Below are 23,005 nucleotides of genomic sequence, written 5' to 3' on the forward strand. Positions count from 1 at the left end.
ACAATAGCCCTGAAACACTCATGAACCTTAATAAACACTTATTTGCAATATGCAATCAAAAGTAAATGCACTTATACAATTTAAAAAAGGATAATATTTTAGTCTCCATATAATAATGCAATAATCAGTATAAGACAGTGGCTGTGTGCAGGGTTTATCACGATAAGGACTTATCTGGCATCTGTAAGAGAGCTTACTGTTAGCTACATACAGTATAATCTGACTCTTGTTCTATATCTCGGTTTTCTCCATTTATTTCTCCATATAAGGATTTCCAATTTTTCTTTCATACATGAACCAAATCAACCAGCTCTGAGAGAAATCACAACTAACTTTAATTTGAAGCAAAACAGGGGCAAAATAAGTTCCCAAATAAATACATAAATAAAATACTCCTAAAGCATTGCAACTGCCTTCATCTGAGAGAAAAAAAAAAAAAAAAAAAACACACAAAAGGGTAAAGAATTTGGCAATAAAAAACAACTTTAGAAATGAAATGGAAGCATATATCACTGCTCATGTAAGGTTTATACATGAGCATCATCAGTCTGACTGTAGAGTTCTATCTGAGCTCTACTCTACTCTATTCTTGTCCATTTCTCTGTGTTTGAAGAGGTCTGAAGCGCCACCTCCTGCCCGCTGCTGGAAATCAGATCTGGAGCCTGAGCAACACTTATTTACATGCTTCATGATGCTTACATCTTACAAAGCATTTCATCTTTGTTTTTTTTTAAATGTACAGTCATACATTTAAATGCGTCTCATCTGGGAAGGCCAATTAAACATTTAGCTGAACTTTAGATCTTAACTTCAGCTTTGGTTGACGTTAACTTCTGTGCAGTATTTAGTTTGATTTTGGTTACTATAATTAGCTACGATTAACTAAAACTAAACCATAAAAAACACCTCCTTGCTTGAAATAAAATTAACTTTAACTGAAACACACACACACACACACACACACACACACACACACACACACACACACACACACACACACACACACACACACACACACAGTGTTTTGATGATAGATGTTTCCAATAAAAACTCAAGCTCTTGCTTTGAGGAGTCATTCTTTATTAAACCGTCTGTGATTATATATTTTTATATATAGTCCTCCACATCAAACCGTGACATTTATATGACTGTAGAGCACCAGGATTATATAACAAGATGAGTAACAATACATTTACTTTTCACAATCATGACACATCTGTCTGAAACCAGACTAAAGTCAGTCAGAATTAGCAGAAAAGTACAAAATATTTAACAGGACAATTAGTATTTTTTTCTTTTTATTTCTTCCCCCTAAAACAGATCCCCCACTGCTGGAACATTTACATAATCTTCTTAATTATGCATGCTTCAATCAATTTTAATCAGTTTTTTTTTTTCAAAACAGGTTTGATTTTTTGTCCTTTAATAATTCTATAATAAACCACTTCATCACTCCTGCAGGAGGAGAGTCTGTAAAACTCGGTAACTGTTAAAACTCATTACATAAAGGTAACATTTTATTTAAAAAAATGAACAGATATTCATGCAAACATAAAGTCACTAAATGTAGTCCCTCTCCTGCTAAACAGATAAACTCTAAACTAAAACAACTAAAGAAATACTGTTGCCAATCGTGAAAACACGATGCTTTGGCGATGGCTTTTGTGTTCATGGCTATTTATTCTCCACGAGCACATTTTCAGCAAATGTTTAAATATTTTTTTTCAATTTAACTCCTTTCAAACTTTGCTTAGACTGTCGTTTACATGTTGTTAGACATTTTCAGACTAAAGAAAGCACTAGAGATGATCTGTTTGTTTAAACATGCATATTTTAGAACTTTTTCTTTCAGTTTAAGAGAGATTTTGCACATTTCTTTGACCACAGACTGCTCTGTCATCCCTGATGGCCATATCACATAACTTTGATAAGATTAGCTTATAAAACGTCTATAACCGACCGCAAAGAGTTTGTCTCCTCCTAACATTACGCAGAACTCGCCAATCTCATGATCCCGTCGATGAATGAATCAGGCCTCCAGTGTTCAGCGGCGCTCGAGAGACGAGATGTCTGTGATCATCAAGAGCAATCAACTTTAAACAGCTTTTCTTCTCGTACTTTCAAATGTCATCTCTAAGATTACATCGTGTTTGTTTGTTCTTATAAACGGATGATAAACGCTGCTTTAAAGTCGTACGAAGTCACTGTGAGCGTTTCAAACGACACGCATGAGATAAATGCATTTAGGTTCACAGTAATAAATTTTATTTCAACTACGCTGTATCATTAAAAACTTTGGGGTCAATAAGATTTTTATTAATTTTTATTTTAAAGAAACTAACCACTTTTATTCAACAAGGATTCATTAAGTTGATCATAAGCAAAGACATTTGTAATGTTAATGAAAGATTTCTATTTCAAATAAATGCAGTTCTTTTGAACTTTCTATTAACCAAATATTCCTGAAAAATAAAATGCATCAGTTTCCACAAAAATATTGTGCAGCACAACTGTTTTCAACATTGATTTGAAATGATTGAGGTTGTTTTGTGTTTTATTTTAATAATAGTATTATTTATTGTTTTTTGAAGAAAGCCACATTTATTTAATCACATTTAATCAATCAATTAATACATTAAAATTTGTGAAATATTATTGCAATTTAAAATAACTCATTTCTTTTGTAAATATGTGTTAAACTGTAATTTATTTCTGTGATGCGCAGCTGTATTTTCAGCATCATTACTGCAGTCTTCAGTGTCACATGATCTTCAGAAATCATTTTAATATTCTAATTTGCTGTTTAAGAAACATTTCTGATTATTATCAATGTTGAACACAGTTGTGCTGCACAATATTTTTGTGGAAAGTCATATTATTTTTTGTTTTTTTTTTAATTTTTTGATAAACAGAAAGTTCAAAAGTACAGCCTTTATTTGAAATAGAATACACTTGTAACATTCTAAATGTCTTTACTGTCACTTCTGATCAATTTCATGCATCACTGATTAAAAGCATTAATGCAACTGGAGTAATGAAATCATAAACAGTACTTTATGTTTGTTTATTAATTAGACATGACAAGAGATCATGCACTTGCCAAAGCCATAAACCAAAACACCTGTCCTCAAGGCATAAGAAAAAAGTTTATTAAAAGATTCATTCCAAAAATATTAACAAAGTATGAACCGAAATGACGCTCTGATTAAAAAGCAACTAATAACTACAGCGTCAAAAACACACCATCACAGTAGATGAGCTCGACATGGCTTTGTTTAGTGACATAAAAACAACACACAAACAAACACGTCAAGTATTGTGTTCTCCCTGAATTAAAACTATTTTAATAAACTCGACATACTCCCATCAGAATGAGAAAACCAGTGGAAAACCATAGTGATTTTGACAATCGCATGCTTATGTTTATATGTGCGCAAACAGCATTTAAACATCCTCCCTTCGTTTCTACAACGATCCCATTAGAGACTGAGGTGGAAGGCAGTTTATGCTCGATGTAAACTATGGATTTCAAGCCCTCAGTAGAAGCGTAACAAACAATAAAATGATGCTAAAAGTCTCGCATGAAAGATTGAATCCGTTTCGTAGTTGTGTATATTACACTACCGTGTGACCTGCATAATCGATTTACAGGAGAATACTGAATATGAGGGCTGATACAGGATCCTTTACCCATCCAAGCACAAATCGTGATGTTTACTGGCGCTTGCTCTGCAGGACTCCCCTCCAGTCGTCGGCCCAGGACTGAAGGCGTCTCTGGAATGGGTTCGGTGGCAGGTGCTTGTTGTGGCAGGCGGTGAACAGGACGTGCTCCCAGGACGGATTGGGCTCCACACCTGCAGCAGAAACACACAGACGTCGTTCCTCCAGAGCTCATGACGTGCCGTGGGGCTCTGGAGCGCTCAAGCAGGCTCGTACTCACCCAGGATGTCAGGTTTGTCATCGACGAGGATGTCTCCGGTCACTATGGTCTTGTCTCTGGTCAAGATGATCTGCTCCAGGAACTCGGAGCCTAGATGTTTCTCTACCCAGGCGTACTGCGGACAAACACACTTCATTAGAGGAAGCTGCACTCAAATCTGGTTCAAACTGGTTATGTGTGTGTGTGTGGGTATGCTGCACTCAAATCTGGTTTACAAAAAAAAAAACATGTTTTGATTTTCACTATAAGTCAACGTTTTAATCTTCACTATAGGAACGTTTTAATCTTCACTATAGGTTTAATCATTTTTAAATATATATATATATATATATATATATATATATATATATATATATATAATATATATATATATATATATATATATATATATATATAAATATTTTTATTATTGTTTTATTGATTTAAAAATATTAATATGTTTAATATTTTCATGAATGTTTTATTGCTTTATGAATATGTTTTTTTTGCTATATTTGTATTATACACAAAATATAGAAAAAACAGTAATATTGTGAAATATTATTACAACTTAAAATAATAGTTTTCTATTTGAATATACTTCAAAAAAATAATTTATTCCTGTGATGCAAAGCTGAATTTTCAGCATCATTACTCCAGCCTTCAGTGTCACATGTAACATCCAGTCTATCACATGATCATTTAGAAATCATTCTAATATTCTGATTTATTATGAGTGTTGGATACAGTTCTGCTGTCTAATATATTTGATGAATAAAAGGTTAAAAATAACTGCATTTATTAAAAAAAAAAATTCTAATAATATATATTCTAATAATATATTTTCTTTACTATCACTTTTTATCAATTTAACACATCCTTGCTGAATAAAAGTATTAAATAATATTTATTTTATATATATTTTTATAATATATTTTTTTTTAAAATATTTTTAATAACATATTAGTTAATAAAAGAAATTAACAGTTGTGATAATTTTTTTAATTAAAACTCACAAAACACAAATAGATACATAAAATAATAAAGTGAATGATTAGATTAAAATAATTAATCTAACACTAATTTATTCAAATCTGGAAACAAATAGACAGTTACAGGATTTTGACAAATTTCAAGAAAAGTTATTTTGTAATATTTCAGACTCTGCAATATTTTAGGTCACTAATTAAGTAAATGAACATTCACTGATCAAGTGAAATTAAGCAGCAGTTCTGTTCAAATAGTATATTATGTCAAACTAAATGATTACTTATAATTTATTTTATTTATTATGATATCAGGACATTTTTGATTTTGTTGCCCAAAAATATTAATTAATTTTAATTCATCAGGCGTGTGTACAAGTCAGTGCATTTAACTTTGAATAAATTTATATAAGAAAAAATGGGTCAGAATTTATTTACTGTGTCCTTTCAAAATTAATATGAATTAACACCATGCACTTACTATACGTTTAGGGTTTAGATTTTTACACATAATTCACTGTTATTAATAAAGAAATTAATATCACGTCGCTGACCCTGAATAGTGGTCTCAGACTTTGGACCCCTCTATACACAAAATCAATAAATAAACCAATCAGACCAAAGTCCATCTATAAATGCAGCTCAACCTCAGTTTAAGGGAATCTTACCTTTTCATACGGACAGTAGCTGTAATGTTTTATTGGACTGGTGCAAATGAAGACATCTGTACTGGGTGAAGGAAACAGAAACTAAGCAAGTCATCTCACAACTAATAGTAAACTCAACATTTACTCAAAGCAGAGGGTGAATCTGAGACTTTCTCTGACTGTCACACAAACACTTCATGCTTAAAGGGATACTCCACCCTAAAATGAACATTTAGTCATTAATCACTTACCCTCATGTCCAAAAGCTTCGTTCATCTTTGGAACACAATTGAAGATATTTTGGATGAAAACCGGGAGGCCTGTGACTGTTCCATAGACTGCCAAATAAATAGCAGTGTCAAGGTCCAGAAAAGGTATGAAAGTCATCATCAGAATATTCCATCTATCATCAGATGTGTAATCTGGGTTTTATGAAGCAACTGGAAAACTTTTTGTCTTTATTCAACAATTCCTTTGTCAGCGGTCTCCTCTGTGTCTCTTCATATCACCGTATGCTCTTCTGTGTCATCCGCGCCACAAGGATGCGCTGTTTTATTTCAAATCAAAGCTAATACACGTAGAAACAGTGCATCCTTGTGACACAGAAGAGCATACGCAGCATACAGTGATATGGAGAGACACAGAGGAGACTGTTGACAAAGGAATTGTTGAATAAATCGTTATTTTTGTTTTCTTCACTTACAAAAAGTTTTCCCATCGCTTCATATAACACAGATTGCATGTCTGATGGCAGATGGAGTATTCTGATGACGACTTTCATACCTTTTATGGTCCTTGACAGTGTTATTTACTTGGCAGTCTATGGGACAGTCACAGGCCTCCCGGTTTTAATCCAAAATATCTTAAATTGTGTTCCGAAGACGAACAGAGCTTTTATGGGTTTGGATCGACATGAAGGGGAAGTGATTAATAATGACAAGATTTTCATTCTGGGGTGGAGTATCCCTTTAACATGAAACGAATCACAGAACTAGAACAGCAAGACAATGTCCCGCAGACAGCGTCTGGTTGAACTTACTTCTCCATCTTGGACATCTCCTTCACCGCCTCCACTCCTCCAGGAAGAGGCTCCAGCTCCATGAAGAAGTTTTTGGACTCCCAAATGCTGATGGCCTTCTCCTGCAGTCAATAAAATTCAATATTAGGGACGTTCATCCTCATCACGATTCCAGTCACCAAAATGATCTCGGTGTTGTTCAAATGTGCTGGAAATGTCCAAAAAGTACTGATGCATAAATCACTTCAGGTTTTATATTTAAAATCAAACAAACAAACAATAAAATTACTTTTTGTTTGCATAATCACCAAAACAATAACATTACTAATGATGTCCGGATTTGAAATGAAAACACGACTGACAATAATTTATCTAACAGCGTGTTCTGCTGTGTTTTCACACAAAACTGAACTACTACAGTATTTATTTATCCTCAGTCGTTCAAATCGCGGTAATCGAATACAGTTTTAATGATGATAAAAATAACGGTAATCGTTAAATCTCTGTTCAACACGTAAAAAATGCGTCCACTGATATTTTTACTTGGCTTAATGAGTATAAACTTGATTTTCTTCATCTGTATTTAAATTCAAAATGACTGAAAATTGCAATAAATGTATCATTAAAGATTGTCAATTTAAAAAGGGATTGTGATCATTTTTATATTTAATAATAATAATAAAATATTTTAATTTCTTATACAATTTCAATTATTATGATGTTAACATTAATTTAATTACATTCTATAATAATTAATAACAATTATTTTAACATACAAGCTCACTATCCCTGCAGACAAAATAAATAAATAAAATACAAATAAATTACAATAACATAAAAAAATATATATTTAATAATAATAATAAAATATTTTAATTGCTTATACTATTTCAATTATTATGATATTATTGACATATTAATTTAATTACGTTCTACAATAATTAATAATTATTATTTTAACATACATGGGCAGCTCACTATCCCTGCAGACAACATAAATGAATAAATGAACTAAAAATAAATTACAATAACATAAAAAAATGCTATACTGTTTTCAGATGATGTAACTAGTTGGAAAGCCAGTCTCCTAATTTAACCAGCTGACAAATACCTCAAACCGTTCTAATATTAACCAACAGACCAGCTGTGTGTGGTTTAGGATAACAGCAAAACCAGTTTAGACTTAACCCTTTAAAGCCTACTGTTTCATACTTGATATAGACCTGTGCATTTCTGAGGTGTACGTAAATGCCTTTATCAAGTAAAAGCTCTTTTAGTGTAATTGTAGAAAGGTCCAGCTTCAGCTGCTGCTTCTGGTGTCAGATCTTGAGTGATTTTGATCAAGTAAAGGTGAGAATAACTGCAGTAATATCTCCAGATGAACTCTTACTGGACTGAAGCAGCTCAGCTTTACTTGATTCTCCATCAATCATGTTTTAGAGTCTCAAATCTGATCCTCAGGATCTTTTGAGGAGCGTTTGTTTCCAGAAGCTTTACTTTCACTGTTCCTCAGCGGAGGAATGATCTTCACAAGCCTCCAGAACATCTCACATCTTCTGAGGAGCCTTTATTTCTTCATCTCTCAATCAGCATTGGATTGAATTGCATCATTTAAATCTAATCTTAAGATATATTACTGGAGATATAGAGTGATGACTGATATTTATGTCATTTTATGTCAGTCTATGGTTTGGTTTTTTTAAATCTCATCTTATTTAGATTTATTGCTTTTGTTAATTCATACTTTTTGGTCATATATCAGCATCTACACCAAGCTTTTGCTCAGTTTTGGCCTCCTAAAAGTTTTCCTCCATGTACACCACCAGTTTTCTAAAATCAAATGTATTCCTGTGATTTCAAAGCTGAATTTATAGCATCATTACTCCAGTCACATGATCAGAAATCATTCTAATATTCTGATTTGCTGCTCAAAAAACATTACTATTATTATTATGATGTTGAAAGAATTTTTTTCAGGTTTATTTGATGTTTATATTGTTATGATGAATTTCTTTGATGTGTAGTAGGTTTCTTTTGTAACATTATAAATGCCTCTATCATCACTTTTAAACAATTGAATGCATGCTTTGCTAAACAAAAGTATTAATTTCTATAATTAAGAATAAAAAAATATATACCGACTCAAAGCTTTTGAATGGCATAGTGTATAACATTACAGAAGCTTTCTATTTCAGATAAATGCTGATCTTTGGAACTTTCTGTTTAACAAAGTGTTTTGAAAAAGAATAATGATTAAGTAAAATTGTTGAGTCGGAATGATGATTGTGGTAATGTTTCTTTGATTGCATATTTGATTTAAGTTTTACAATATATTCACACAGAAAACAGCTATTTTAAATAGTAAAAATATTTCATAATTTTTACTGCTTTTGCTGTACCTTGAATCAAATAAATGCAGGTTTGGTGAGCAGAAGAGACTTTTTTAAAAACATTAAAAGTCTTTTGACTATATCAGACAATATCACACACACACACTTACACACAGGTCACTCCTCATGTCTCCATACTGTGTGGACACCCAGAATCCTCTTCTGTCCTCTAAAGATATAAAAGGCTCGTTGGGAAACTTCTCCCTGTACTTCTTTAAGAATCCTCCCTCGAAGTCTGCGATGACTCCGTCCATATCCAGCAGCACTCGCAGCCTGCGCGTGTTAGTGCTCGTGTGCGCGCGGCACCGATACTGAAACAGCACGTTTTTCACACTCCTCTCGACACATTTCACAATCCTCGGCACTAGAGTCATAATAAACGACCTCAGCCTCGTCTGAAGCGCTCGTGGTCACTCGGCAGTGTGCGCTCGCTCATACAGAGAGGGCTGTGTTTGAGGCGACGGTGCTAGCTCATCTCATTCTGTCGGCTCTCGAGTGTTTTGCTCATTGTAAACGCGTTTGTTGGGTGTATTGTTGGGTCAGAGGGTCTCGAGGTTTTCCAGCGGTCGCTGGTGTTGAATTGCAGCGTTGCTGACCTCGCGTTTCTGCATTTGTTTACAGCTGTGCAAACGCCTGCGTGCTAGCAGCTAACTCAGAATCGAGCGCGAGCCCTATGAATGAAGCGCGAAACGAAGCCCGTTACAGTATTATGATTAACTTACGTTCTCAAAATCATGCTGTGATCTGGGCTGGCTATTATCATAAAGTGTGTCCGAGATTATCAGCAAAGAGAGAGATCACACACACTCGTAGATTCTTTCCCTCACAGGAACCGCTTTCCGTTGGTCCCGAAGCGAACAGTCGCGTTCCCGCCGGAAGTTAAATCCCTGTTCATTTTCTCCACAAGGGGAATCGATTCTGAGCGATGGCTTATAAACCATTAAAGACAGAACTACTGTGAGCTAAGAGGATGTTAATCGCTCCGGGCTTCTGATGAAGTCACCATCCCGCATTATGTCGGCTTTATTTTTAAGCGATCGTGTTATCTAGCGAATTCCGTGGTGAAAAACTACATTTCCCATGATTCCCAATGCGAGTAAGTGGCGCCAAAACTCAAGCGCCGATTTTGCAATAAATAAAAAAAAAAAATTATATACCATACACACACAATCGTCATCTCTATATCAATAATTGTTTACTTCTCTGTCGTTTTCAATTTTGGTTATATTTTCGTTTCCATTACGTCATTCGCTTACAGTCTCGAACTTTCGATTCAAATACCTTTTTGGTTCAAATCAGAATATATAATATTTGTGGCTATCGCCCTACTTATTTTTATTTGTATTTTTCTCCGAAATGATGGAAAATATAAAGAATTAACCTATTATAAATGACATTACCATTTAACAGAGATTTTATTTATTTATTTTTATCAGAAACCTTCAAGATGATAGTCTCTCCAGTCAAAATAGCTTTGTTTTGCGCCGGAAGAAATACTAACACGTTCCTTTTATTCCTTAAAGACATGTATCCTGCGACCTTTTGATGTGAATAAAACACTCAGCTCTAAATACATCAAATATATGTGTTTGTGAAGTGAAATATGTAAACACGATCTCAAAAATAGCATTCGCTTTCCAGCAGGAAAGACCCCGTGCATGAGATCTCGTGGAATCGGAGCTGTCACTCAAACCTCGCGATATTTGTGTGCTGTTGGCGGTTGACTGAGGGCCCGTCGCTTCTGTACGGCAGAGCTGCTTCTGACATTTGAATGAAAAACATCTTCTTAAAAGCGCAAAACGATGGCTTCAGCTCTGGAGCAGTTCGTGAATAACGTGCGGCAACTCTCCGCTCAAGGTACCGCCGTTTACACGGTTCTCCAACACTCAGGCTAACGAATACATGAGCTAACTAGCTTAGCGCTAAAAACCGTTAGCATGCTAGTTGTTTATACATCAGGCAGCAACACAAAGCTTATTCTCTTCGTCCAAGTGGAAATAAACAACTAAATGCTGCAGAATATCAACACATCTCAGCTTATACCTAAACTGATTAGCTTTTAAACCCGTGAGGTGTCATGTCAGCTGAGTCATTTATAAAATATGGGGAAAAATGCCATCATAACAATACTAATCTGAGTTTCTCTGTCACGTGTAGCCCATTTTCAATAAGAAGGACAGGTTATTATTATTAAAAAGCTAAATATAAGATCTCAATTGCGCTCATATTTGTATTAACCCTTTAACTGTCACCGTCCCACCTGTGGGACGCTTGGGCGCTCTTTTTTTTGTTGTTGTCCTTTTTTCTCTATAAAATCTTTATTTAATCATTTATAAATTATATATCATTTGAAAGCTTAGAAGCCCAAGATTCATCTTGTGAAAACCCTTTTGAAATCGGACATTGCGTTACCATGGAAATGGTACTTTAAAATCTTATGGCGGTCTCTTAGTGGGCAGTGTCATATTACAAAATGCATTACGGTCTTTTAGAATCAAAACTTTTTCAATTTTTATAACTTTGGCAACAAACATATCATTGGAAAGGTCTGAGTCTCAGGATTCCATTTTTGGTGGTTATTTTGAGCATTTGAAGTGAAATTGACAGAGAAATCTAGAGAAAAAAAATCATTAAACAAAATTCAAAGTAGTTTTGATGGCTCCCAGTGGCTGTTTGTGGTATGACGCCCTAAATACAATCTCACAGGAACCTAAATTTTTTTCATATCAACTTCAAATTTGGAACATAACTTATTTAGACACTAGGCTTTTAATTTTATACAGTTTTAGAGTAAAACCTGTTATGTAAAATATTTATAATAAATAAAATATAATAAAAATTGATATAGGCGTATTTTATTTACAGTACATCTAAACTTCTATAACTTTTTGATACTTTATTTTTTATTTTTTAAATTCCATTTGTGTTTTTTCTTCCTTCTTTTTTCCCAAAATCTGCTAATTTTCTTCTTTAAAAAGAGACCAACCTTAGGTCTATTTTTCCAAAGTGTTCATAAAATACAACAATTTAAGTTTGGATAGTGCACTTTAATGCCTACTTTAAAAATGGGGGTGACAGTTAAGGGGTTAAACTGATGTGAAATCATGTTTTCATTCACAATGCTGTGTTTCTCAGGTCAGATGACTCAACTGTGTGAGCTGATCAATAAAAGCGGCGAGCTTCTGGCCAAGAATCTCTCCCATCTGGACACTGTTCTCGGAGCGCTGGACATCCAGGAACATTCCCTCGGGGTTCTAGCTGTCCTGTAAGCCAGCGACTCGTTGATTCACAGCGGATTCGTGAAGTCTGTAACATCTATTTGAGAATACGGTGGCGTCTTTTAATTGTTGTTGCAGGTTTGTGAAGTTTTCCATGCCAAACATCCCTGATTTCGAGACCCTGTTTTCCCAAGTCCAGCTCTTCATCAGCACCTGCAACGGAGAGCACATCCGATACGCCACAGACACGTGTAAGAATAAACATAAACACGTTCTTCACCCTGTGCTGGTTATAATCTGTGCTGCTGATATGTTTTGTGTTTTATCCCCGTTTTATTAGTTGCTGGTCTGTGCCACCAGCTGACATCTGCCCTCGTAGAAAGAAAACAGGCGAGTGTCTCTTGGTCGTTTTGGAGTGGTTACCTTCACATGATAAAGCTGACGTTAAGTTTTCTTTCACTTAACAGCCTTTGCGAGGAATAAGTATAATTAAACAGGCCATAGACAAGATGCAGATGAACACAAACCAGCTTACCTCAGTGCACGCAGACCTGTGTCAGGTGAGTCAGCTGTTAGATTTGAGAGCTGGGAGGATGTCATTTGGTGATATTTATTGTGCTGTTACAGGTAATTAAAGGAATAGTTCACCCAAAAAATTGCCATCCAAGATGTAGATGAGTTTGTTTCTTCATCAGGTTTGGAGAAATGTAGCATTGCATCAGTGTCTCTTCAATGGATGCTCTGCAGTGAATGGGTGCCGTCAGAATGAGAGTCCAAACAGCTGATAAAAAACATCACAATAATCCACAAGTAATCCACAACACTCAGTCCATCAGTTAACATCTGAGAAGACAAAAGCTGAAACAAATCCAGCATTAAGACGTTTTTAACTTCAAACTAATATAGGAGTCTACAATCCATAATAACACTTCCTCCAGTGAAAAAGTGTTCTGGTGTGAATCAGGAGAGAAATCTGCACAGATCAAGCAGCGTTTAAACAGCTCTAAACAAATATGTGTCTGGATTTTGATGTGAGAGACAACAGGAGATGCACTTTTTCACTGGAGGAAGTGTTATTATGGATTATGGACTCTATATATTTGAGTTAAAAACATCTTAATGCTGGATGTGTTTCAGCTTTTGTCTTCTCCAGATGTTAACTGATGGACTGGAGTGGAGTGTGTTTTTGTTATTTTTTTATTGGCTGTTTTTTTTATCATTTTTTTGGAATCTCATTCTGACGGCACCCATTCTTGTAGGGCATTTTGCAGTTGCTACAACACTGTATTATTTAAAAATAATTGTATTATTCTACATAGAAATAAATAATGAGGTGAATCTTGTGAAGTACCAGGAAATCCCCTCAAAATACAAAATATTAACAAATAAATATTATTGAAAAATAAAGTCTTTTGACCACCAATGTGATCTCTGTGTCGATTGGTGTTTATTGTGTAGGTAATGATTTGGCCCTGTGTTTACAGTTATGTCTATTAGCGAAGTGCTTCAAACCCGCGGTCCCGTTCCTGGAGTTAGACATGATGGATATTTGCAAGGAGAACGGAGCGTACGACGCAAAGCACTTTCTGTGTTTTTACTACTACGGAGGCATGATCTACACGGGTCTGAAGGACTTCGAACGGGCGCTGTATTTTTTTGAACAGGTATTTATTTATTGTTTATTTTTATATCTCCTAATGCTGGGACAGTATTGCTAAAACCTCTGTATGTTGGCCTTTTGGTGTTCAAAATTCTCTCTCTCTCTCTCTCTCTCTATATATATATTTATGTATTTATTTATTTATTTATTTTTAAAATAATTTTACTGAACAGAAGTTACAGCCTAGTATATTATAAATGTTTAATGTAGAGAAAAAAATACAATCTAGGCATGTTTTTCACGAAACGAACATTAACATTGAATCATTTCTTTTTTTATGCAACACAATACATCGTAATAAACAACAGTATTTACCTACATACTAAATCATTTTATTACATGCCATATCATTAATTAATGGCATTAATGATTCAGAATTGATTCATGGAGCTGAACTGATTCACAAAAATGAATCAAATTCTGTTTTTGCTGTTCAAAACTACGCATGTTTTCAGTAAATGAACAACGATATTTAATCATTTTTGATATACGTGGTATTAAATTGACACACTAAAACATCTGACCACATCAAAAAGATTTGATTTGATTAAATATCATTAAGTGCTATCACTAACGAATCAGAATTGATTCAACGAGATGAACTGATTCAGAAAAATGAATCAAATTCTGTTGTTGCTGTTCGAGTCTTAACGAAAACTTAACGAGCAAATAAAAAGCACATCGAAATCATTGTGATATTCATAACATTTGGTGTGTTTTCCATTTTCATTGCATTCTGTCTGTTTGCAGGCAATAACCACTCCAGCGATGGCTGTCAGTCACATCATGTTAGAAGCATACAAGAAGTACATCCTGGTGTCTCTCATCCTTCACGGCAAAGTGCAGCAGCTCCCCAAATACACCTCACAGATCGTGGGCCGCTTCATCAAGGTGAGTGCCTGGACACCTTAGTTTGGATCGACTGTAAAGACCCGTGAGCTCATCATGTTCTCTGTGTGTGTGTGTGATGTGAAGCCCCTCAGTAACGCTTACCACGAGCTGGCTCAGGTCTACGCCTCCAACAACCCGTCCGAGCTGCGCGCTGTGGTCAGCAGACACGGCGAGACGTTCGTTCGAGAGAGAAAAAAGCGGCCTGGTCAAACAGTGCCTGTCCTCGCTCTACAAGAAGAACATTCAGAGGCTCACCAAGGTCTGAACTACACTAATGACATGTTCTGCATGTGTTACTGTTACTAGAGCTGTCAATAGATTAACTACTTCAATCTAATTCATTACATGATGCACTGATTCATTCATTGAAGATTAATTGCACGTCAGTTTGGGCTGAGAAATTACCCCAAAAGATCATTTAACGTCATTCTTGTGGGAGACATTACAAAAAAAAAGGAGCTTTAGAAATCAGGCTGCTCGATTATGTCAAAAATCATAATCACGATTACTTAAAATGATTATTAGTGGGTCATATGACTAAAAATAATACGAGTGATTCATTTAAAGATGGCAATATATATCAAACATACACTTTCTGTAAATAAGGTTGCTGTGAAATGTACATTTTAGATACCATTCTCAATACCACACGCTTGAAAAATAAATAAACAGCCAGTAATACAATAAAAACACAAGAGCAAAGGTTAAAACGATAGAAAAAGATACAAATGAAATAAACAGTGCTTCAAGTGTTTCATGCAGGTCTAAAGTATTCATTCATTCTCAGCCGTTTACGTTCACTTAAGACATAACTGATGAGGGTTTATATTAATAATCACCAGGCGACGCATTTTGACACGTTTTTTTTTTTGCGTGTATTTGACTGTTTAGTCATGCATTTTAAACTAAAAGTTTACTTTCCTTTCTATTTCATGGTTTTAAAAACACCAACAAGTCTAGTAAACATTAAAAAAAGTTCGAGAAAATCACATTACGTGATTTGACTGATCTGCACAGTAAGTTTGGGGTTTGATGGAGGAGAGAAACCGGAATAGGATGCAATAATCATTTTATCTCGATTATTGGATTTTCATAATATATTTCATAATATTTTATATATATTATTTTTTTTTTTTTAAATCGTTTCTATATTTCGAAATATGATATTTTGGTTTATAAGGGTTTTTTTTTAGTGAGTATGATCAATTACAATAATGCTGAGATTAAAGGGTTTTAAATAGCTGATTTTGTTTTTTTAAATGAATATTGAAATATGAAATGAGTGAGTGAGTCATTCATTCAACTGATTCATTCAGAAACAAATCATTTGATTCACTCCATGTGTTAAAAACCAAAGATTGATTCAGTAATGAAACAGTTCTGCTGTTTGGAACGATTTAATTTGCCAAATTGAGCAAAACTGACTACATTTTCTAAAACGTAACACAATAATAACTATCGAGCTGCTGTATTAAATCAATATCATGATTGTGCATCGTGCAGATATTCGGGAAAAAACAGCACTCTTGCTGGTGGGATGTTTCTAAACTCTATCATATGATATAAATACAAGAGCTTAATTTTTTTACAAGAGATTTTATTTTTTTATTTTTTGATTATAATAGTGTTTTTTAATAGACTTCATCACGCGGTCACTCATTACAAGAGCGTAATTTTTTAATTTTATGAATCCACATCATGTTTTTTTGAATCTGTTTTTTTTATTAATAAATCCACAGCCCTAATTTTTTGGTTTTGTTGGTTTGTGTTTTAATGCTCTCCGGCGCTCAAGAAGCCGAGAAATACGTCCTGCATATGGTATGAACTCAGCCTCGTCAGGAGTGTTTTACATCATATTTATTCAGCATTTGAGGGTGTGTTCAAATCCTTCCCCTTTCGTCTCTCAGATCGAGGATGGAGAGATTTACGCGAGTATTAACCAGAAAGATGGCATGGTCTGTTTCCATGACAACCCTGAGAAATACAACAACCCGGCGATGCTCCACAAAATCGACCAAGAGGTTAGTAACTTCATTCAGTGCTAGTGTACAAGAGAACATGAGACACCAGAGAGCAGCAGGACATATTTACAGCCTCATCATTTATCTTCTTAATCATTATTATTTCAAGCACATTTGAGGGAAATATTAATAACGTGCATAGAAAACTCAATTTATTATTTAATGTTCAACAAATAATAGTCAGAAGATCATAAAAAGTTCATAAACACAAAGAGGATAAAAAGATGTTTATTATAATATAATAAAATACAATTATAAATGCAGTTAAAAAAGTAACATTGTGATAATTACAATTTAAAATAACTCTTATTTTCTAGTATTTGTTTAATTATAATATAATGATGTAAATATATTGTAAAACAGTAATATATTGTAATATTGTAATATTGTTTCAGTTTTTTATGATTATTTTTTATTTGTTTTTTTTTAATATTATTATATATAAATTTATATTGTTTAATATTGTGATTTATTACATTTTTTAATAAATATTAATTTATAATAATATTATAAATACTTTAAAAAGTAATATTGTGAATAATTACAATTTAAAGTAACTTTTGTTCTATTATTTGTTTAATTATAATATAATGATGTAAATATATTGTAAATACAGTAAAACAGTAATATTGTGTCAGATTATTACAATTTTAAATGATTGTTTTTTATTTATTATAATATAACAATAATATAAATACAGTAATATTGAGAATAATTACAATTTAAAATAACTTAATTCCTATTATAATATAATAAATACAGTAAAAATGTAATATTGTGAATAATTACAATTTAAAATATTAAAATTATTTATTTTTTATTTTTTGTTTTTTTATTATTTATTTTTTTTTTTATATTTTAAATTTTGTAATAATTTTATATTGTGTCAGATTATTACAATTTTAAATGATTGTTTTTTTATTTATTATAATATAACATTAATATAAATACAGTAATATTGTGAGTAATTACAATTTAAAATAATTTATTTTCTATTATTTGTTGTATTATAATATAATGAAGTAAATATATTGTAAATAAAGTAAAACAGTAAAATTGTCAGATTATTAAAATTTTATATAATTGTTTTTTATTATTTATAATACAATATTGTGCAAAATTACAATTTAAAATAACCATGTTTTGTTTTATTTGTTATAGCAATAAAGTAATAATATAAATATATTGAAAACACAGTAAAACAGAATGTTTTTATTTTATATTATATTTATTTTATTTTATATATGTGATATTATAGTTGTGTTGTTAAAGTTGTGGTTTTAATATTGTTATTTGATGTATGTTTTTGGGTTTTAAGAAAGGTAAAACATGAAGGAGAAATAAGTCAGATTCTTGAGTGTGATGTTTATGCAGCAGTCGTTTTGTATTATTTGTGTTATGCAGTGTTGTGTTGATGCTGTATTTGTTTTGTATTATTTAGATGCTGAAATGCATAGAGGTGGATGAAAAACTGAAGTCCATGGATCAAGAAATCACTGTAAACCCTCAGTTTGTGCAGAAGGTACCCGTCTGAACCAGCTCACGATTCATCAATCCTATTACAGGCTTCTCCAGGACCAGCTTTTATAAGCAGCTGCTCTGTTCTGTGTTTCAGAGTATGGGGATGCAGGAGGATGACGTCGGCAGCAAGACGTCGAGCTACTCTTGAGCTGCGCTGTGTGTGGATCGCTGCTTTGCTCTCGTCCCCTTTCCTCATCCCTTCATTAAAGGGCGAAATCAGTCGGACTATATTAGAAGAAAACATAAATGTGTGGAATGACCTTTTTAATTTTTTTTGGTTCTGTCACAGCGCACCCTAAACAAGAACTTGTTTTTGTCAGTGTTTATTTATCAATGCCACTGCATCGTTTCTGGTCATACAAATAAAGATACTGGACTTCTTTGTTCAAAAGAGTTGTGGAAATTGCATTTGTATACTTGTCTTTATTGCAACCCCACAGAAGGGAGTAAAGGAACCGACCCACACCGTCCTAAATACATCTTCGGGCTTGCCGTCTTGACGTGCATGTGATCTTCCGACGGCTCTACGACTGACAGCTTCTCTAATTTCATGCTCTCTCACCCACAGACACCCGTCTCAAGCTGAGTCGCTTGACCTGATGTTTTCTTCAGCCTGGAGATGAAGCAGAAGCGGCTCCGGTCCTCTAGAGGTCTCTCTAACTGTAAATAGATTACTCAGCAAATACCAAGAAACTACTGCATGCAACTGGAGCCTGGATTCCACCAAAACGGGTTCAACACAGAATTAAAAGAACATTTTATACAATTACGTGATAATTTGAGGTTTGTCTTGTAATATTTCCCTGTGTTTCTTGAGAGGAAAGTCTTGTCACTTCCTCATAAGATCAGAAAATTGATGGTCGTCTTGTTAAATTTTAATGAACCTGCTTGTAATATTATTTATAAACAATTTAATTTGTATGTCTTATATTCCTGTGTCACTATTAAATCATAAAACAGGTCAAATTTGAATTAACCTTCCTGTAATATTACCTATAAACAATTAATTAAATATTTTTTGTTGTTGTTTGTTTGAGAGAGGACAGCTTTATATTCTTATGTCACTGTTAGGTTATGAAATTGAGGATAAATTTATTATAAAAAAATTCATTAAAGAATTTGGGGGGCTTTTTTATTTTATTATAATTAAAATTATTTTTTATTATATTTTATATATATATATATATATATATATAAAATAGAGGAATGCCTTCTATTCTTGTGTCTAAATTATATCATAAAATTAAGGGTTGTCTTGTTAATTTCAGTTTTACTGAGGCTTCATTTTCTTGAAATATTTTAAGAAACAATTGTATTAATTTTATAATATTATGCATTCCTGTCACTACCACATTGGGTCATAAATTGAGGTTTGTGTTGTTACATTTCAGTTTATTTTCTTGTACTATAACTTATAAGCAGATCATTAGTGGGATATTTCTTGAGAGAAATGTTTTATATATTTTTTTTAATTACTTTATAATATTACTTATAAACAATTAATTAAAGATTTTGGGATGCTTTCTTTTATTTCAACTTAATTTTTTATTTATTTTTTTGAGAGGAATACCTTATATTCTTGTGTCTAAATTATATCATAAAATTAACGTTTGTATTATTTGATTTCAGTTTAGCTGCAAACATGCCTCAATTTTTTTTTTAAGCAAAACATTTGTTTTTTTCGGTCTAAAATGTTCATGACAAAAGTGTCACTCTTATATGTAATAAAAAAAAATTAATTTATATATTCTACTTCCGTTTCTATTAGATTCCATCTGAATGCATGCGGACCGTGTGTTTTCTACTTGAATGACATAACCAACAAGAACAGAAGGACCGACGCGAGGCGCGACGCAGCCAATCACAGGCGCTCCTGCGCCGTACAAGTCTTTGAAAAAGAGACAAGCGGCGGCGCCAACCAATCACATTCGAGAATTCTCGAAAGTGGGCGGGAGTTTAACGGAAATGGCACGGACGCTGGCCAATCGCATCCACGGACCGCGAGCCATCCGCCAATCGGCGTTTAACCTCGCAAGGATTGCGTCGCCCACGGTGCTCAGTTGAATTCCATTGCCGTCCATTAAAACAGCCGACTTGGAAAATACAATATCAAAGTGTGCTCAGGTTCACCACAAGCCTGCGTGCTTAATTCTCGTCAGGGATGGCATTTTCATGAAACGAGGGAGTCGAGACTCGCGCTCCGTATGTGTAAGGCACGCGCCTCCGACCCTGTCGCTGCTCGCTGCGTCGCCTGGCGAAACGGAACAATTGCTGGATAATTCTCCTCGTGACTTCAGCTGAGCTGATTTCATCGCTGAAATACAGAGGGACTCGGATGCGGGTTCTGTCATGAGTCCGGCAGGGTGCTCCCATGTGAACGGGTTCAAAGTGGACAACTGGAAGCAGAACCTGCGCGTCATTTACCAGTGCTTTGTGTGGAGCGGCTCTGTCGAAACCAGGAAACGCAAGGTAAATAAAACACACAAGAGCCCAGCGGTGCAATGCATCGGTGCCAGGTCGCATTACCCTCTCAGACACCCACGGGTGTGTAATTCGCGAGGCTAGCGTGATTTATTTCCACGTCCATCTCTATGTGTGCGCGCGAGTGGATGCATCGGCTGGCCTGCGCAGACTCCTCATGCATTGGCTTCATACGGCTGGACGTGGGATGCTATCCGCTATCAGTGTGCTTTAGCCTGCTTTAGGCGAGTTTAATTAGTCGTGCGACACTTCCCCTGGACCTCACCGAAACCAGGCCTAGCATCACTGATTGCCCAATACACACACAGTTCAGTGTCACAGTTATCACGGAGTTTGCCTTTTGTGTGGCAGGACTAACGAGTGGTGTTGCCTGCCCAAACATCTCCATTTTAATACGTCCGTGATATCGATTCGTGAGCCAGTTGTTCTTTTGAGTCGGTTCAGTGAATCATTTGAACCGAATCAAGTGATTCGTTTGCCAATTTGAGTTATTTTTGTTTTTTTTTGTTGTTTTTTTTGAACCGCATCGTTTATATTTTATATCGTATTGATCCGGATGACTTTATAATAAGATGAAGTTGCTTCAACAGACAACGAACTCTTGGAGTTACAATAACGACTCTTAATATTATTGTTGCAACCGGAAGTAAAAATCCCTTTTTTTCATAGAGGAAAAAATTGATTTTTAACAACAAGCTGAAAACTATTATAGACAGACTTACTGTAAGCTACAAGGTTTTATTATTTTGTTGACTCCACCAGTCTGCGTTATTTTAACGTCATTTTTAAATAATAGCGATTAACAGCGACGTTCCTAGTGAAAGACTACATTACCCATGATTCTCCAGAAACTCTCCACCAATCAGAGAATAGAAACAGCAAAAGAGCTGAAAGTCCAGCCACTCCCATGAAGCACTTATAAAATGTGTATATATATTTATATTTTGCTATAAACCTGAGAAAACGCTCTTTCTATACACCGATAGTTTTATATTTGTCGGTCGTTTTCAAATCAATTATTCCCCGAGCTTCATGCCTCATTAAAACCATTAAGTTCAGGTCTTGCACCTTTGTCTTTTGCTTCAAATCAAAGACTAATGTTGTGATTCATCATCATCATAGCTGATTAGTTTGGTTAAAAAAAATAAACTCTTTAACGAAGACGTTTTGAAACTCATCGTTTAGGTGCCAGAGTGTCAGGAGCCACACGTTTTGCCTGAAGAGCCACTGATTCGTTGTTTAATTTGAACCGGTTCGGAAGAACTAATTAACCAGCCATGTCAAATAAATCTTATCATTTTAAGACGTTGATATAGGGTGACTCAATGGCACAGTTGAGGTCAAATCAACTGAGTTTCATAAAATATAATGCTTTCGTACTGCACTGTGTTTTATTCTTTTAGAAAGCGGTGTTACTTCTATCTTAATTAACCACAAATCATTCGGATCTATAATCCAGGCACATAAACACTCAATTGCATATTGCACATGATTGTTCTGTGCACTCTTTGAAATCCGATTCTCTTTTGGGTAGTTTGGGTTGTTGACCTGTAAGACACACCTGCTATTATGTTTGATGCCACGTTTAGACATGCCCAGCTGGGCAAAATGCACAATAGGAAGGATTCAACCCATCTTGGGTCACGTTTAGCATGCTGTACTGATCGCACGTTCTCAGAAACCGGATCTGGATCGGTCGAGCGCCTCTCATCTGTCCGGTCGTAGTCGTGAAGGGACGGGAGGAGTATGAGGCGCTCGGTAACGGCTAGAGAGGCTCCGGTCCATCCCATCCCCTGCTGCTGTTTGCTGAAGGCCTTTGGATGCGTTTGCACCAGTGACCGGATGATGCTCATCACTCACGACGCTGGAGAGAAACCACACGCTCCCCTTCAGCTACTGTTCTCATGCACACAGACCAGTTTCTGTTTGAGTTACGATTGCAGTTATTCAGTTTCTAATGTGGGGCAAGAAATGTTCAAATGTGTTTTTGATGGAAATGCCACTTTACAGCACGGAGAAATGCTGAATGCATCACTGGCTGAGTATGCCAAGAACAGATCGTCCAAAGCTGTTGAAGAACTGCCATAGAAATATCATAAAAATATCATTATTTCGGTTAAGGAGTGCTATTATTAAAGATAGGGTTGGCGATTTCAAAGTAGGGGTGTGCGATCATAAGATGCCTGTTTTAACGATAATTAGATGATTTTTTGCTGAGTGTGTTATTTTGGCAGGTTTTGGACTTTTTAAAGC

The 23,005-nt window shown here is 34.6% G+C and overlaps 3 protein-coding genes across 4 annotated transcripts in view; 2 read left to right on the forward strand and 1 right to left on the reverse strand.

Moving 5' to 3' along the window:
• Positions 1 to 2,979: 2,979 nt before the first annotated feature.
• Positions 2,980 to 9,999, reverse strand: LOC109100191 (5'(3')-deoxyribonucleotidase, mitochondrial-like). The gene is made up of 5 exons (XM_042734759.1): positions 9,071 to 9,999; positions 6,592 to 6,692; positions 5,574 to 5,634; positions 3,941 to 4,055; positions 2,980 to 3,854 (listed from the first exon to the last, which is right to left on the reverse strand). Exons 1-5 carry the CDS (start codon positions 9,332 to 9,334, stop codon positions 3,715 to 3,717), a joined length of 681 nt encoding a protein of 226 aa, XP_042590693.1. The 5' UTR covers positions 9,335 to 9,999; the 3' UTR covers positions 2,980 to 3,714.
• A 514-nt stretch (positions 10,000 to 10,513) lies between these two features.
• cops3 (COP9 signalosome subunit 3) lies at positions 10,514 to 18,674 on the forward strand. Its single transcript, XM_042734770.1, is given in 13 exon segments — positions 10,514 to 10,817; positions 12,096 to 12,225; positions 12,317 to 12,429; positions 12,519 to 12,568; positions 12,646 to 12,738; positions 13,663 to 13,842; positions 14,589 to 14,729; positions 14,814 to 14,918; positions 14,920 to 15,037; positions 16,501 to 16,547; positions 16,637 to 16,750; positions 18,192 to 18,272; positions 18,366 to 18,674. Coding segments are annotated over 13 exon segments (1,281 nt in total). The 5' UTR covers positions 10,514 to 10,762; the 3' UTR covers positions 18,420 to 18,674.
• Positions 18,675 to 20,284: 1,610 nt separating this feature from the next.
• Positions 20,285 to 23,005, forward strand: part of LOC109100192 (ubiquitin carboxyl-terminal hydrolase 22-like) — a 39,004-nt gene continuing 36,283 nt past the window's right edge. For both annotated transcript variants that reach the window (XM_042734736.1, XM_042734737.1), the window contains exon 1: positions 20,285 to 20,740. In XM_042734736.1, coding sequence (XP_042590670.1) covers positions 20,621 to 20,740 — 120 coding nt within the window. In that variant the 5' untranslated portion in view covers positions 20,285 to 20,620. The remainder of the gene's footprint in view (positions 20,741 to 23,005) is intronic.

The sequence above is a fragment of the Cyprinus carpio genome, chromosome B12 (genome assembly GCF_018340385.1).
Source record: "Cyprinus carpio isolate SPL01 chromosome B12, ASM1834038v1, whole genome shotgun sequence".
Classification (NCBI taxonomy): Eukaryota; Metazoa; Chordata; class Actinopteri; order Cypriniformes; family Cyprinidae; genus Cyprinus; species Cyprinus carpio.